This window comes from Seriola aureovittata, chromosome 9 (assembly GCF_021018895.1).
Source record: "Seriola aureovittata isolate HTS-2021-v1 ecotype China chromosome 9, ASM2101889v1, whole genome shotgun sequence".
Taxonomy (NCBI): Eukaryota; Metazoa; Chordata; class Actinopteri; order Carangiformes; family Carangidae; genus Seriola; species Seriola aureovittata.
This window is the reverse complement of record NC_079372.1, coordinates 14613688-14632231: the sequence shown is the minus strand read 5'-3', so window position 1 is coordinate 14632231 and position 18544 is coordinate 14613688. Positions and strand designations below refer to the sequence as shown.

At 37.6% G+C, this 18544-nt stretch overlaps 2 protein-coding genes across 2 annotated transcripts; both read right to left on the bottom strand.

Annotated features, from left to right (window-relative positions):
* Positions 1 to 4855: 4855 nt before the first annotated feature.
* Positions 4856 to 18432, bottom strand: LOC130174289 (thyrotropin-releasing hormone receptor). Its single transcript, XM_056383994.1, has 3 exons — positions 18331 to 18432; positions 7822 to 8652; positions 4856 to 6960 (listed from the first exon to the last, which is right to left on the bottom strand). Exons 2-3 carry the CDS (start codon positions 8593 to 8595, stop codon positions 6562 to 6564), a joined length of 1173 nt encoding a protein of 390 aa, XP_056239969.1. The 5' UTR covers positions 8596 to 8652; positions 18331 to 18432; the 3' UTR covers positions 4856 to 6561.
* On the bottom strand, positions 9603 to 13504 carry LOC130174290 (uncharacterized). Its single transcript, XM_056383995.1, is given in 7 exon segments — positions 9603 to 10111; positions 10339 to 10504; positions 10780 to 10849; positions 11267 to 12141; positions 12143 to 12265; positions 12515 to 12719; positions 13268 to 13504. Coding segments are annotated over 6 exon segments (1557 nt in total). The 5' UTR covers positions 12717 to 12719; positions 13268 to 13504; the 3' UTR covers positions 9603 to 9990.
* Positions 18433 to 18544: the final 112 nt, after the last annotated feature.

Here is an 18544-nt window from a genome sequence, read left to right as displayed (position 1 = left end):
CTCTGCTGTGTGGCACAGACAATTCCTGTGGTGTTGCTATGGTGATTAATTGGTCCCTTAATGAGTGAACAGCCTCAAAATTGCATGTCTTCTGACACAGTAATGCACCACCTTTCTGTGTGTTTCAAAGCCATTCTCCATCAGAGAAATTTGTACATGGAATAATGTATAAGTGTCTTGAACAAGTTCAATAAATATGTACCTGCCTCAAAGGCAGTAAGTGAAATGGAAATGTTCCCCTGAAAAAGCAGGTATTATAATTATTGATTGTCAAAGTACATTCACACATTCAAACATGTGGAAACAGGTCAAACATTCAGTCAGACAGAAACACTACTATTTCTGCTGGAACTGAATGTGTTTATTACTCTCCCTTTATTTGAGAGAGTAGTGCTTCACTTCATCGCTGCACTTCAGGGAATCATGGTCCAATGAAGGCAGAGTGACATCATCCGCATTCAACAGAAATATCATCTCAAAACCACCATGCTGGTTTCTCTTTACTAACTTTGATGGTTCTTTATATTAAACAATATCCCAAAAAGTCAAGGGGACGAATGTCACCCTTGTACCCATACTCCCAAACTGAGTGACACCCACACAGCTGTTTTCAATTATTCTGACTGATTAGACCTCTGATCAAACACAAGCAGGCGCAAGAAAAGCATCAGAAAAGTGAGGGAGGTTTCAGTCAAGCAGAGAAAGGGCACACCCTCACAGTGCAGAGCAGAGGTCCAATCAAGCAAGATAAGTGAAAACACCTGTCGGGGCTGCTCCTTTAAGAAATACTATTGTTCCAGTAGGAATTCATATTATGAATATGAATGTGCCTGTTTTATAGTTGGGCTGTGACATCTCCGTTAGACAAATATCGAAAATATCGCTTTCATCTCTGACAGCGTTAATCCAATGCTGTATTTTTCTAAATTAGTTTTTAGATAAGCAATTTTCCCATTATATAAAATATTGAAATGTCTTTCCCCGCTCAGTGTTGTGTAATGAAATCTAATAATCAAGTCATATCAATCTCTTTTCTGCCATGATCCCCAGTATTGTTTGTGTAATTACATTGCAGCAACAGCATCACAAATATATAATATGTAATAAAACGTAAATTATGATTAGTTGTCAGATGCTTTTCAAATGTTGTTTTGGGGATAGAGGGAGGTATTTTATCTACACTTTGAGTTAGGTATGGTTTTGTTCACCGGTTTAAATCCCTGCAGTGCACTTGGTGCATAAAAATCATAATTTTCCATGGGATCTCTCCAGCTTTTATCACTTTTGAAGGAATATTCAGTAAAAAAAAAAAAAAGATCAAGTATTTCAATAAGTACTTCATTAGATAACACTAAGGCATATTCAGCAGATTAGCACCTACTTTTGCTTTGAGAGTACTGGAATAATGTATTAGATGTGTTAAAAACCCATTTCCTGTTTTGTGTCTTAACAAATTCTGCTCTCTGCATTATGTAGTTTCGGTGAAGAAGCCTCTAGAACAGAGAAATCCATTCAAACACAGGAGGATTAATAGACAAGAAATAATAAACAGTCTCTTCAGTGCAGCATTACGGGCTTCCCTAAACAACACAAAACACTCTGGCTGCCCTTTGATTATACTGTATGTGATGATACTAGGGAGACAAGAGCTCTTGACAGATGCAGTGGATAAATTATTCATTCTCACAAAAGAACAGCTCTTAATTTTGTCTGTCATCAAAAGGTATTAAAATATGTTATACTAGCTGCCACTTATCTTTCTACTGTTACTCATCCTGTGATTTATTCATGATTTTTAAATAAAGCTCTATGTGCTGTAGAGGCTGTGATACACATTCAACAGCATTAAGCTAAATTCTCAGATGGAGGTATCTCAATGATCTTAGGCTGTTTTGTCTTTTATTATGCCACATTAGCCGTAAAATTGGGGCTGTAAGTTATCAGAGATCCAAAGATGAAAGTTAACGTAAATATCATCACATAAAAAAGCTGCTGAACATTTTATTCTCACTGATACGGTTGTAACTGCTAAAACTTTGATTTAAATCTCAACCTTTCCATTATTTTTCACTGGTGGAAGAAGTCGTGAGTAGCCTACTATAAAAATAAAAGTAAAAGTCATCCATTCATAATTTTTAGTACAAAAGTATTTTCTGAAAAATGTACCTAAAATATTAAAAGTACTAGAATGGCCTCAGTCAATGTTGTATAATTGGTTTATTATTATATTGCATTACTGTTAAAAATCATAACAATGCATCATATTTTATAAGTGGATCATATTTTTTGCATGTAAAATAGATCTACAACATAACTAGTAACTTTAGCTGTTAAAAAATGGAATAAAAGTGGAATAAAAAGTACAATATTTATATTTCCTCACAATTGTACAGTACAGCACTTGAATAAATGTACATAGCTTTTTTTTTTGCTGTAATTATGCCTTTACACGGTTTCATTCTATCATCATACTACATATTTTTATACAGTGAAGTATTTTGTTTTTAAACAGTCTTTGTCCAAGAAGGAGCTTAGTAAATAGAAGCTCTAACCTTTTCAACTCTGAATGAATGACCCTGCATGTTTTGCCCATTTTACGCCCATGGACCATAAGAATTGCAAACATAGCTGTCGGCCTCATGCCTACACATCTGTGCAGCAGCTGCATCTCTTCAGCCATTAAATCCTTGAGTTTACCCACTGGTGAGGTTCTAGTGTCAAATGTATTGTGAGTTATAGGTGAGGTTTCACTCTGAGCTTTACAATGTCTAAGATGTGTACACTATGAACACAGACAAAATGAGCAGTATACGGTACATAATGTTTGCTGCTATTTAAAAAAAGAATTGCACTGGTAACATAGAGAAGAGTTTAAATAGAACAGTTTCTCACATTTCAATTTCATGGTTAAGACATCGCTTGTCTGTGTATGAGTTTTTTGGGAAATACACTTACTTGCTTTAGAAGATTGAAGCCAGTAGTAAGACTATAGCAGGGAGTTAGCTTTGCTTAGCATAAAGACTTCAAACGGGGAAACAGCTAGATAACAATGTGCACCTGTAACAACCCTGAGTCTCACCGATTATCATGATACAGTATATATCGTTTGTTAAACACCAAAGAATAAAAACAGAGTGAACTTCAGAGCTGCTGGTAGTAGGATTTTGTTTTCCCCCGTTTCAAATTCTTAGGCTATAAGCTAAGCTAACCAGCTGCTGGCTGTAGCTTCATATTTACTGGACAGACATGAGAGAGGTACAGATAGATGGATGGATAACTCTTGTCAAAAAAGCGAATAAACGTATTTCCGAAATGTCAAACTATTCCTCCAGGACACTTAATTGTGGCAGTGTTTTGAACACTATGCAGACATATGGAAGATTTATTTCATCTTCATTCTTTTTTTACTGTCCTTTTTGGAATACTTTGAACTCTATATTGTCTGTTAAAAAAATGTTTTTTCTCAGTTACATTTACATTTCAAATGATGTACAATTCATTCGTTTTTTTTTAACTAATTCTGGTTTCAGTGTTTATTTTTTCCCCCTGTAATTTATGTTGTAAACTTGTTTAGTGAAAGTGAGTGGGCACAATTTTTATTGTATGAGCCACAAGGAGAGGGACAAAGAAAAACACCTAGTCATACAAAACACAGCTCTTGAGAGATATTAAACCTTACTTAAATAGTTTGTGTTGACAAAGCTTTTAAGCGAAGTCACTGGGGAGAAACAACTGAAGGAAAATGATCATAAAAGGTCCCTGATTATCACTCTTTTTTCTATTTTTAATTGGACTGGAGATATTTTCAGACATCACCTTCTTGTTTTTTTGTTTTTGCAAGTCCCTGTTCAGACCTACCATCATCCTGTTGATCATGCTGCCAAACAACAAAACCAAATAGGCCCACTGGCCAATATTTGTAAGAGTTGTTGCTTTAAAAGTAGTTATAACTCTGAATCATATCTTTAGTGTTTCTCTGGATGATTGCCTTTAGGTCTCTTCTAAATTTGAATATATACATAATATTGAATTTTGTAAAAAAAAAAAAAAAAAAAAAAAAAAGCTGGAATGCCATAGAAACCTGCAAAGAATAAACACGAGAAAAATACATTCTTCTGTCTGACATTCAACAAAACAAAACCATGTATCATTAATCCATGTTCCATGTTAGAGATGAAAAGAAAATTGAACTGGCACTGTGGGTGCAAGAGAGCCATTAGAAACCTCTTTGCTGTAGGTTTTGCTGTGAGTGTATTTCTGCTTTCATTGATTCTTTCCCTCAGACCCTTGTGACATCTCTTTCATCATAAAAGCTGCTCATATGGAATTTATCAGCACTATACAGCCTGCACGATGTCCAGAGGGACTTCATTGCTTTGTGAGATATTTTCAGCGTGACTGAGAATATGGCTTCTGCGATAGAAAACATATGTTTTGCTAATTATTGTTATTCCAACTGTTATTTATGTTACTGATATGCTTAAATGTAGTTTTGATTATGTTTTTTAAAGTTTAGAGCTGCAACAGGGAACTGGAAAAAAGCAAACAAAGGTGTGCTCATTTGCTCAATCAAACATGGCGAGATATCAGCTAATTAATGCAAATCTAAACAAAAGAGAATAATACATTTGACCTTGAAATGTTCCGTCTGTTATGCTCTTTTCAAACCTGATGTTTGAATAGGGAATTTATATAATGTATGCAAATATGTTACTGTGTCTCTACAGTTTCACTTCAGTTTATATAAATCAATATTAATCACAATTTTCTAAAGAAAGTACTGGATGAGTAACTCTGAAGATTTATTTTAATTTGACACACAAAACTCTCATAAATAAAGAAAATCTATACATGCTTAGGGTTGTAAAGGGATTTATTAATCCCACAGTCCACAGGAAGCTGCAAAGCCTGTTTACAAAATGTATTTGCACAGGATCAACTTCTGGCTCAAACATGAAAGGGATTTACACATGTGTCTTACACTGGTTCTAGATATTCAATACCAATTCACTGTGATATGACAAATCGAGAGCTCCATATGTTGAGAGATGCTGTAGTGTGGCTGACAACACAAGATGACTGCAGTGAGATGAGGGAGACTGCAAACTTGGCGACAACAATTAGCATTTTTCTAAAATGTTTTCGCTGTCAGATTTGTTGCACATCTCCAGTGACTGTAATAACAACTTTATATTCCTTCTCTGACTCGGATGATGTTTTGAATTGGAACTGCCTCCATGGTCATTAGTTCCTGCCTACCAGTTTGTCAGACTGGATGTCTATGATCCAAAGATACAAACTTTCCCTGCATGCAGAGTCACTCTGGAGTCATTTCAGTGGACGGGCTGGGTTACTGTTTTTGTTTTGTTTTTTTCATTTTCAAGTAAATCCAGTGACAAATTGTAGAAGTAAAAGATGAGGCAGTTGGTAAATGAAAAACTAGAAATAACACCTTGCAATTGCGGCCTACCTCACTGAGACTACTTTGAGGTTACATCACTGTTTATACAGAATCACATAAAATATTAACCATTTGTGTTATCTAATACTTGCTGTGTGAAGTCTTGACCTTTGAGGAGTTCTTGACATATTGTGTTCAAAATACCAAAATCATGTATTATGAGGTCACAGAGACCTTGACCTTTGACCAACAAAATCTAATCACTTTGTCCTTGAGTGAACGTTTGTACCAAATTCGAAGAAATTCCCTTAAAGATGTTACTGAGATATCACATTCACAAGAATGGGACGGATGGACGGATGGAGGGATGGACATCCCGAAGACATAATGCCTCCGGCTCTCGCTGAGGCATAAAAACATTCTTGCTACAAACTGAGCCTCAAAACACTTAATATTAAAAGTCCTACACGCTCACACAGGTGTTTTCAATCAGTTTTCTCTGGCTAATTAGACTTCTACACATGCTGAAATTAGACGGAGCAATTCTGGGAATTACATGATGTCAACAAACTCTGTGAAGTAATAATGATAATTGTGTAAATGGTCCTAAGCTAACAGGTGCAACAGATGTAACAGGAGAGTAAGGGAGCTGTCAATTAAACTCAGTCTATACAAGCCCACACAGGTCTGCGATGAAATATCACCTCAATAGTGTTCTCTTAAGTGAGAAATAAATTGAATCCTTGTTAAACAGAAGTTGTGCTTTCTCTTGACAAAACGAGTTCACATAAAGTCTGAATATTATTTCAAAGAAAAATTCAAAATATGTACCCATAGCATCAGTAACACATGTATCACATAAAATACCCATCTTTCCCTTCATGTCTTATTTATGTGCACTAAAATTGGGGGTACAATATTTCACAGTTACGATACTGATGCAAAAGCACCACAACTACGACACCACAAACACAAACCTGTGTCACAGCAAACACAGAGAATATCTACAGATTCGTGTCAGTAAATACTTTTTCTAACAGATGGAAACAACTATGATAACATGATAATAATGTTAAATATTAAAATGAAAGATATCCTTAAATAATTTATCATACACACAATCTGTCCTAATGAACCCAACACACTCATCAAAGCCTTTATTAAGAGATGCTGAAAGTGCTCGTGTCATCATCCGTTACATTGAACCTCTTGATGGTTTGGCCACTCACGTCCTCCTGCTCTGTCATCGGCTCGTTGCTCTCATGGGATGAATCCTTGATCATGCCGTAATACATCGGCATGTTGTACTCGGCTGCCTTCTCCTTTTGTTGCCAGTTGCATTTGCAGAGCTTTTTGAACGCAACACGAAACTTCTGAGACATGAGGTTGTAAATGATGGGGTTGATGGCACTGTTGGTGTAGATGCACATCCGGCAGAAGAGCAGGAACCAGGTGGTGTTGTAAGGCGGGTCGACGAGGGAGTTGACCACCACCAGTGTTCGGTAAGGCATCCAGAGCAAGGCGAAGAGGATGACCACCACAGCCAGCATCTTTGTTATCTGTTGATACAGAGAAGGAGGTAGAGGAGCAAGGATACAAAGGATGGGAGAGTAATGTTATCATGTGACAATAATGAGGAACAGTACAATTATCAGGCACAACTGTATGACTCAATCTCAGTGTTGTAGATGTTTAACAAGAATCTGGATCCCTGCTAGCACCTCTGTGAGGCTGCACTTCGTTAGTTGTTAGTTAAATGCTAACGTCAGCATGCTAACATGCTCACAATGACTGACAAAGTTCAGGTTATGCTAAAATAACTAGTTTATATGACAGGTTGTCTGACCACATCAGAAAGCTAAAGTGTTCATAGTTTCGATCAACCACACTTTAAGGCAAGGCGAAAAGCCAAGAACCCCACGATTATCATTTTAAATATGGAGATTAAAGTTTAGTGTGTTAGCATGCTTACATTAGCTAATTAGCACTAAACACAAAGTAGACCTGAGGCTGATGGGAATTTCATTAGTTTTGCAGGGTTTTGGTCACAAACCACAATTTTTCGACAAATTAAACTTTAGATCTGATGGTGGTAGATGAAAAGTTATTACATTCCATCAGTTGTTGTTGAGACATTTACTCACAAATGTCAACCATATGGTGGTGCTGGAGGAAACGTCAGTAGGATTCATCCTCTGGGGACCATGAATGTCTGTACTAAATCTACCAAAAACGGTGGACCGACCAGCTGACATTGACACTCATACAGCCACTATACTAGCATTATAAAAAGTTATAAATTTGAGGAAATAATCAAGATTTAGATACTGACCTGAGGATTAGCTAAAATTGAGATTTCTTAATCACAAATTATTAATAAGATCTCAACATTTTCTCATAAAGCTGGAATTTTCCAGTACCTGCTTCCTTGCAGAGACTGCGCCCTTGTTGGCCTTGGTGTTGTTGGAGTGACCCTGGTGAACAGACCCTCCTCCGGCTCCGTCGTTGAGATGCGACGGCAAGGGGCTCATGAACAAAATCCTTGCGATGAGTCCGTAAAGCACAGTGGCCACAATGAGGGGGATCACATAAAAGAGAGTGAAGTCCAGGAAATAGATTGGCATGTAGAGGCTCCTGGAGACACGATAGCCACAGGTGACCACCACTCCATTAGCATAGACGGTTTCATGTATGTCCACTAAGAAGAACCACATAATGCAGTAGAGTGAGGTGAAGACCCACACTCCAGCTATGATCCTCTTGGCCCGGGAAACGGTGCATATGAACTGTGCCTTTATGGAGTGACAAATAGCGATGTATCGTTCAATGGTGAATGCTGTGATAGAGCAGGATGACACGTTGATGCCCAGGTACTGAAGGTAAGTTATACACAAGCACCCTGTGTAGCCGTATATCCAGAACGCTACAACATCAGAGATATTAGGCAACCCTGCAGCCAGGAGCACAATGAGGTCTGCGATAGCCAGACTGACAAGGTAACAGTTGGTCGGGGTCACCATGTGTTTAGTGCGCAGCACAACCAGCACCACCATGATATTGCCAGCAATCCCAACTCCACAGATGAGAATCGTCAAAAATATTGTTATGACCTGCTCTTCGAGAGGGTTCAGAGGCATTACTGTCAGATTTAAAACCTGGGTGACGTCCTGGAAGATAGTCGTGCTGTTCTCCATTGTGTTCAAGTCCTGTGGCCAAACTTCAGTCGATCACCAGGGCATGAAACAAGAATCCTAAAGGCAGAAATGCAAATAGAGAATATTTTCTTTGGACTCAGTCTTTGACTTACAAAATTAAAACTGCAACATCTCAAAATACAGTACTGATTTAGTATAGAATTTGAGATGGTATAATCTAATATAAACCTTAAAACAACAGTAATAAATATTTTCATAATAATAATATATCAAATGACAAAAACCTATGACAATATGAAAAGGGGTCACTCGTAGTGATGAACCTACAGAGAATTATCACCTGAATCTGCAGCTTTATACTGAGTGTCAACTCGTTTAGCTGTCTGGCCACAATTTCACTATTTTGATTAACTCCCACTGCTCTCATTGTGTTGTGTTTGGTCATTGATGGATTGATTGATTGAGAACTAGGCGGTCGTTTTCTCAGCAAAAAGCCCTAAAAACCCACCAAACAGCAAAGCATCTGGTGTTCATCATGGAGCACTTAGGTGCTACAGAGCCAGATATTTCCTTCATGAGTCAATGGAATCCAAAACCAGAACCAGACGAGTGAATATTGGACTCTGATTCATCAGGTGGCCAGAAGCATGAATCCAAATCAATGATGGTCTCACTCTGTATTTGCAGGATGTGTAAATAAGCAACTGTTTGCTAACAAGTTCACCATATCAACACTGTAAGAATTTTCACTGTAATTATTTCACAGTAATTTACAATAAAACTACAACACTTTACCGTAAGTTCACAGTTGCCATGCCAATGGAATTACTGTGATAAAGCAGTATTTAGCTGTGGACTTACTGCTAACTACTGTACAGTGAATTGCTGTGAAAGTAATGCAATTATTAGCCAATTATTTCATGTAAATTTACAATTTAAATAATACTGTAAGATATTGTAACAGTCACTTGTTAATTGTGATTTTACTGCACCTACACAACCATGCTTTCATATGCTCAAAAAAAGAAAACAGAACAAAATGATAATTCGTTTTCACTTTTTAATTGAACTGTTCAGTGCCAAGTGCAATTACATTTAACATGACATGCCTTTTTTGTCAAGTCAGTATTATAACATCTGAACAATAGAATATGTATATTTTACTGCATTATATTGAACAAAATAAACCTTTTATAAAACCTTTTAAGAACCTTTAAACCAATATAAACCTTTAAACGTCGTTCTCAAAGTTTTCTCAAAGTTCCTTCTAATTTGCCTTTTTTGGTCAAGTCAGTATTAAAACATCTGAAAAATAGAATATGTACATTTTACTGCATTATATTGAACAAAATAAACCTTTATTAAACCTTTTTAAAACCTTTAAACCAATATAAACCTTTAAACAGGGTTCTCAAAGTTTTCTCAAAGTTCCTTCTAATTTGCCTGCCACTCAAAGTCCACAAGTTTCCTGCTGAACGTGCTCACATGTGGGTTGATGTTGCCACGCTTCCTCTTCGCCTTCGAGCCCGTTTCTGGGTTGATGCCCAAGAAGCATCTGTAAATCAAATAATCAATAAAGCATTAATATCAGGTGATCTTTTATGTTAAATTAATAAGCATAAAAGCAATACAAGCAATTACGGTAAGTAAACATTTATTAGAGAGGGATAGTTCATCCAAAAATGAAAGTCAGTTTGATTCTCATTTTTGAGTGAAATATCCTTTTAAACAAGGGGGTCAAGGGAGGAATCCAATAAAATGCTAATTTTAAAATGACTATACCTTTGAATGAACTCCAAAGTGCACGAACTGTCCTCAGGGTACTGGAGATTGAGATTGTAGAAGCTGGCGAAAAGCGCAGCCAACCTGCTCAAAATGTTGTTGTGTGGTCCCATCACAACATTTTTTTCAATGGACAGCATCCACGACCTTGGCTTCATCAGGTCACCTGAAATGAACAGATACCCATCATGTACCGTTGTAAGGATGTGGAACGCTGAATGTTTCATTTAGCTGTTTAGCAACATTGAATGCTCAAAGAAAAATAATCAGAAGAGATCAGAATCAGAAGAGACAAGCTACAAAATTGAACAAAAACATGCTCAAAACACCAATCAGCAAGTTACAGTATGTGAACATATGTAATAACTTTTTGATCATTTATAAGATATTCACAATTTTCACCTATTTCTTACAAATATCAAGATAAAATCCAAACAGTACCTTGTACAATCAAGCAGGGGGTGCTTGGCAGAATCTCTGTCCTTTGGACATCAGCGGCAGTGGCACATGGCTGTAAAATAAGATAACTGTATCATACAACTGTTGCAGCAAAGATTCTGCATGGTGCATAGTTGTCAGTTCACTGGTCTCACTGATTTAGAGATTCATCAGTCAGAACATTATGTGTCATAATGACATGTAATAAGACTAACTGCCAAAAGTTTGAGGGCCCCCTGTGAATTTTTGCTTAGGGTGTAGCCAAAAATGGTTGAGAAACACTGCACAAGAGACATTGGTGTATGAAGAATTACGGGGTGCACAAAGGTTAAATGCAAGTTGTTTTTTTTGGTTTTTTTTCATTATTATTTTTTGGTTTTTTTTCATTATTGTTTTCATTATTTTTATTTTTTTATGCATACAAGTCTTAAAGATACCAGTACTGTCTAATGTAACCACAACATGCTTACTTATCTTTTTAACAACTTACATCAGTCTCAAGCATGATGGAGGTCTTGGGCTCTTTGAAGTATGCCATCAGGAGCAGAAGGACACACGCAGCCTTGTCTGATGTCTCTGGCTTGTAATCAGCCAGGATGTCCTCAATCGTGGGATGACGGCTGAGTTCCTGGCAGAACCGAATGATGGTACTGCCTTTGCTGTTCAGGGCCTCTTGCAATTTAACGAGGATGGAGACATCTGTCAGTAGACCGAAGTGAGCGTAAAGGCCTCTCTGCGAAAACAGAAAAGGCCACTCCTCCGTAATCTCCACAACGGCTGGTGCAGGAACACTGTTAAGGTACTGGCGTTGGATAATATATGTCTTCTCCATCAGAGCTTCTGCTGTCTCTGCCCCGCCCATTCCTTTCTCTGAGTAGATGTTACACAGTTGCTTTTTTATTTCATACAAGGTTTCCATAGTTTCTCCAGATGGGAGTTCTGTAGGACTCCATCTCACACATCCGTACTGATCTACAGGGGCTCTTGCCATTACTCTGCCCCCCTCTACCACTGCAGTGCGTGATCTTTTTTCTCTGCGTCGCCGTGCAAGGGTATTATTTCGGTTTTTATATTCCACTCTTGTTTTAATTTGTTGGAGAAGAGAGTGACAGCCATCTCCAACAATGTCCCCTTTCTTCCTGACATCAGCAAAACATTTCGGGTAGTCTCGTACAATGCTCCGGGCGATGCTGTGACATATTGCTCTTGTTGGGTTGAGATCATGCTCGAACATTTGGTCCACAACTGCCCTCACCATGTCTTTTCTATCCCCTGGTGATGGTCTTGCTTCATTTGACAATGCATTTCGAATTGCTGCTGGCATCCTGTCCCATCTGACCTAGAAGTCTATATACCATGGGTTGCTAGCCAGTGGAGATGAAGGCAAAGAGGCTTGAACTTCTTGCCGAACTCGAGGATGGGGGATCAGAAGTACTTATGAGAGGTGAAGAGGGGACAGCAGCATATTCAATCTGAACTACTGGAAGTGCTAGAAGTGAGAGGACAAAAAAAATAAGGGGAGGCATGAGATAAAAATATTGCTGAAAAAAGTTTAAGTTAATAAAATATTTACATTATGCAATTTGTGCTATTTTACTGATATAATAGGCCAAATGTTCATCATGACCCACTCATGCTCTGATGAAAATAAAAATTATCCAAAAGCTTCAAACTGTTATTTGATATTGGCAGTGCATTTGGTCAACTTTCTTATGGCAGTGTCTAAATTTGTATTTACCTTCATTCTTAAGGCCATTCAGCAGCTTATGACACTGGATTGGTCGAAGGCATCTCTCCAGATCCTTCTCTTGAACTAAAGCAAGGTCTGCTCTGCTCTCAACGCCAAGCTCTTCTAACACCTCCAGCACGGAAGTAAGAGTTTGAACAGACAGGCCGAGTAGATGTGTTGAGACTGCTACCTCTATGTCTTCACGATTCATGTTCTTTAAGACCAGAGAGAGTGACAGATCAATCAATTACAGCAATGAACAGTATTCACTTGATGTAGCTTTAGTGTCACAACAGTGGGGACCCTAAGAGTGCCACCACTAAGACAAACTATTCCCATCTCAGTTTGTTTCCAGTTGCAATACCTCTGTTCATCAATCAAGGGTAAGAGCCATCTCAATAACTTAAAATAAATATGCAAACTGTACTATGAAAATACAAAATAAACCATACGTTTGTTCCACTCCCTTAACTTTTAGACTCAAAAAACACAGTTTTTCACCCTAACTCTGGATTTGGCTCCAATTGTAAGATAGACACTTTGAACTACAGCTCAACAAAATATAATTTATATTTCTATTAGGATGGCTGCTAAGTGCATTCCAAAAATGTTGAGGTACAAGTTATACTAAATAAACAGAAACTTTGTGATGAGTTATGAATATAACAGAATAATGTAGTTTGATACTCCACCAAATGCCTCATCAAATTAGCAGAATACACCATCAGTGTTTTTTTCTTGCAACTTAAAGTTATTTTTTACCTCAACAGCCTGCTCCAGTATTCAGTGTCCTGTCTGCTTTTGTCACCTGCCTGTTTAAACTGCCTCTGAAAAAGAATGGTGGAGAGCAATTAGTGTCAGGTTATACACTTTGTAAGCTAGAAGAGGATAGTAGTCAAGCAATGATCAGCCTGGCTGAAATTTTCTAAAAAGCCCCCAATAGAATGGGATCCCAAATTATCTCCTGAAATGGCAACCAGCAAATGGCACTTCTGGTTCATGTTGTTCATCAGAAATGTCTGAAAATGAGGGCCCAGGCTCAGGCTGACTCAAAAGCTCTGTGGGAACAGACTTGTGTAGAACCGAATCAATTAGATCCTCTACACGTCTACCTCTATGCTTCCTGGAAATGTGTGAGTCAAAACTGGATGCAACTGTGAAGCTGCAGTCACAACCTCTGAAAGGACATGATTTCCAATCCATCTTTTGTGTGTGTCTTCAAATGCTTTATAAGCAACGTTACAGTATCACACTTGAATGCACAAGACTGAGCCACACACTTTAAGGCTGTGTCCACTTGCTTGCAATGCAATCCTACTGCTTTGTGCTCTCTATACATATGCAATTGTAGAGCAGTGGCTTTGCGGTACATCAGTGTGCAGTCAGGCATACCACACTGATAGTGATAATTGGGAGTGTTACTGTGCAGCTTTATGTGCTTAATAAACTGACTAACATTCTCAGACATAAATGAACCCATTAAAAATATACAGTGGAACATTATTCACCAAAACCATAAAATAAACAAACTAGAAGTGGAATAAACAGGCAAAAATAATAATAATAATAATAATAATAATGATAATATCTGTTGCTGGTGGTTATGTGAAGAGGAAAATGGACGGATATCCTGAAGCAAAATCTCTTCAACTACAAAGAACCAGGACAACCAATGCAAATCAAACTATATAGAGTACATATAACATATGCAGCAGGTTAATGACCAAAGCTACAGTATCAACTTTTTATTCCATCATTTGGTGGCTGTAAAAAAAAAAGAAAAAAGCCTTGTTGAAAAGACAAACACCGTGGTTACAAGCCGTTAATAGATACGTGAAATGGGCTTAAATTCACTTATATTACTTTCTGCTCTACTGAGAGCTAGATGCAAGAAAACTAAACTTCTCCATGTCCAACTGGAAATAGCCTCGCTAGCCACTAACAACTCTTTCCACAGTGCTGGATAACTGACCGGGCTTTTTTCCTCACACTGCCTGACCTGTACACGTGTGGCGTAGCTGACGTTAGCTAGTGTGGGCGTTTGCATGGTATCAAACCAAACTAGAAAATTCCAGGGAAAGTTTGAGTACCACGGGGGCTACTGCCGGGATAGGGTTAGGGTTAGGGCAAAAAAATCTTCACTGTGTCACTGTAGCGATGACATCACGCAGCCCTTGGCTGTAAGAGGTCAGGTCACGACTGGCATTGAAATGTTATACTACTAAGCATTTTAAAAGATGTTTAAAGGCTCATTTAATTGCTGGTCTATAGCTGGTTCTCTATAGTACTTTTGTCTTATTTTTCTTGATAATTTTTTGAAATTTTATTATTTAATATTTCCTTTATTACTTAATATAAGCCTGTTTGGGCTTTCTGCCTCTCCCTGCACTGAGCTTTTTTTTTTGGTAATTTCTTTGTATTTGTATTTTTTATTAAGTGCTAAATAAATAAATTAAATAAATTACACAGTAAGTGTAAGAGTGGAGTATTTTAAATAATTTTTGAACATATTTTGGTGTATAATATTTAGAAGTGAATAAGAAGAGTAAGAAAAAAAGGATGGAGCCATGAGGGTCCGAAGAGGGAGTAACACTTTAAATCTTAAACTGCACAAAAACTACTAATGCAATGAAATCAGTGTTACTGCTAATCTTTGACATGTCCAAGACTCTGATATAAAACAATGTCACATCCCTTCATCATGTATTATGTGGGAAATATCTCATATTCTGTGTTGTTTTTTTTAATAAAACAAGAGGCAACATGTCTTCAAACTGGCATTTAAAGGGTTAAAATCCTGAAAACTAATAAACATTTGGTAGGTTTGAGCAGAACTGAAGTGGTTTAAGAGATGTATGCAAAAAAAGCAGAAAAAAATATTGATATATGATGATTTTATAGCATTTTCTTTGTATGTCCTTTTTTGGACGCGAGGAACCCCAGAGGGTACAAAATGTGTTACCAGTGTATAATAGACCTGTAACAGTAACTGACATTAGATTTAAAAAAATATGTCAAAAAAGACAATTTCTTGCAGAAATCCATACCTTCAGCTGTAACACAGCCAAAATGATCAGCAAATCAAAAAAGAAAAGTGAAGAAAATGTCCAAAAAAGGACAGAGGGACCCCCGAGGGTTAATAAATCCCATGAACCGCTATTTAAATTACCACTATTATGTTTTTTTCGATGCTAAATTTAACATTTACTGGGGAGCAGAGCAACGCGACTAGAAGTGACAGCGAGAGAGGGCTAGTAGCTTCTCCTCTCCTCTGTCTCAGCGGAGACCGTCACAACTTCATTCACTCTTTTAACAAAACGAAGGAAGCAGTAAATGGACTTACTTACTTATATTTAAGACCTAACTAAATGTAATTTAAGACCTAACATGCGGCTAATGTAAAGCTAGTGGAGCTTAATGAAAAAAACAGCTTCTTACCTCGAGGAAGGATCAAAGGGAGAGCTTTCCCGCCACCGACCGCTTTTAAGGAGAATGGAGTAGCCAATCAGAGTTGGTTATCTGGTTGCTAGGCTACGGTTGACACGCCTCGTTCAAATTCAAGTTCCAAAAAAACGATGCAGCGTGTGCACGCACACACGCACACAGGTCAGGAGCTGCCGTTGCCATGGCAATGTGAAAATCTGCCCAGAATGACTCAGAAGTTTCTTACAGTCTCTATTTTATTCAGATATTCCTTAAAATGAGTGAGTAAGCTCAGTGCGAAGACAGAGTGAGATTCTTTTGAAATAAAAAGACGATTACATTAGGTGTCAATGAGAGTGAGACAGGTATTGCTGCCGGACTCGGCACCCCCGTTTAAATTTTGTGCAGACCCTGCCTGTCAAAGTTACATTTTATGAATCCCAACAACTATGTCTACATTTTGAGAAAGAATTATTTGTCTCCTTTTTACGGTTTGGCCGTGAGCTCGAGTTAAAAATGAAAATAATGGTTATTTTTTACTGCTTCACGCACTCTAGCCAACTGACGCTGTCACTTTAACTTTGAAGAAAAAGTGATTTCCTCTCCTCCTTTGAGTGCTCATAGTTTGAAAAGTTTACATGTTATGTAAAAACAGTTGTTGTGTTTTGGAGAGAGCAGAAGTTCTCCTCCGTTTTATAGTTTGAATCACATTTCTACGTGCAGGTATGAGAGAGTTCGGTGACTCAGAAAAAAGGTGAAATTTTGTAGAAAAAAAGTGAAATTTTGTGGGTTTTTAAAAAAAATTCCAATGCATTCCTAATGCATTATTTATTCCCAGTATTTTGGGAATAACTTTGGGAAAAATTGGAATTTTAACACCAAAAGTCAAAGTCAAGACGCACGTTTTGATATATATTTTGATATATATTACCGGGGTTTTCTCAAAGCTGCGGGACGCGTTACGTGCCAAAATTTGGCGGAAGAATAATAATAAGTGCCCCGAGGCACCCGTGGCACTAACTATCTACTGCACAGCCACAGCCTTACATCAAAATGTGGAGCATAGATTCACTCTACCGTGATGCAAAACGTCGCTGGTTTATAGCTCACACAAACAGTTGATCTAACTACTATGTTAGGGATAAGTTATGTTACCTGCGTGCTAGTCCCCGGTGTGGTAGTCTGCTCGCAGCCTTCAGTGAAGTGGGCCGGGCGTCACTCGGCTCACGTTAAGGAAACCTGGCTCTATAGAAATAAAAGCGTCAGAGAAAATAGTAATTAATATGACGAACACACTCGTTTAAAATGTAAAAATGCAGTGAAAGCAAAGGTGGAAAACGAGGGTGAATTACCTTGACAGAATATGCAGACCCAACTTCTTTCCCTTTCTGTGCTCCGGGTGGCATCAAACGTTAAATTTTGAAAATCAGCGATAGCGTTAGGTCCCACAATTCAGCGCGGTTCATGTAATTTGCTGTGTTTTTGCCGAGGATAGTCTTAATACAGTATTTCACGGTGAAATAATGCAATACAATGCTGTGAAATCCTGGTAATAATTAAAACTGCAAATATCACAGCAGTTTACTGTGGTGGCACTGTTTTTATAGTAGATTTTCGAAATTACAATTTTATATTGTGAAAATTAAAGTTAAATCCTGTAAAAGTGATAATACAGCAATTTAGTGTGAAATATTACAGTTGAATATTGTGAAATCCTGGTAATTATTTACAGTGAATGTAAAGGGTGATGATATGTTTCCACTGCCCCCAAGTGGCCAAAAAAATATTATTGTTATTGCAGGTTTAATATATCAGTGACTGAGATTTTCACACCAACCTCATACTTTTGAGAGAATTAGAATTATCAATTTCAAAATTTATGGCAAACATAACAAAATTATGAATATACCAGCTACTCTCTATTATCGGCTAAAATAAATACTAAAGAAAAGTCCAACATTATATGAAATATTTAACTGTTTTTATTAAACTTTTTGATTTGATGCAAACTAAAGCGAAGGGAAAATAACTGCCAATAGAGATAACATTTCACAAATACAATCACAAAAATCCATAAAGACGTGTATTCTGCATTTTTTTTAGTTGACTTTGGCAGGAATAATTAAGACGTATTGTCCTCAGCATATAATCATTATCATAATATAGCCATGATTTGTAACGATCTGTTTTTTTAAACTAATATTGTTAGGGTAGTAAAAGTCTAAAGACCCTCACCTTCTCTCCCAGAGAAGTCTGACTACCCTCTAATAGCAAAAAAACTATTACCCTCCTCTTTTCTGAAATAAAGCAGAAATAAAACATTCACAGTTGAATGAAGTTGAGAAAATAAAATCATGGGAGAATAAATTAACATTTTCAAGAGAGGAAAATTTGCAGCTTACCATCCTTTTCCAAGAGGCAGAGCTCACTCTGACATGGTCGCAGCACTCAGGTGCAGTCAACCAAGAAACACAGATGACTGCTTAGTCCTCCTCCAGAGCCGCTCTGGTCGTCCACATATGTCTCTCTCTCCCTCTTTATTTTCCCAGTGCACCCCTCCCTACCTCCCTCTCACATCACACACCACTTTATCCACACTGATACACACTGCTTTTG

What these genes read in the sequence shown, in the direction of transcription:
- LOC130174289 (XM_056383994.1), bottom strand. Translation starts at nt 8,595, where the DNA reads ATGGAGAACAGCACGACTATCTTCCAGGACGTCACCCAGGTTTTAAAT. An exon ending in CAGTCTCTGCAAGGAAGCAG is followed by an intron (nt 6,961 to 7,821) that starts GTACTGGAAAAT and finishes CTGTATCAACAG; the next exon opens with ATAACAAAGATGCTGGCTGT.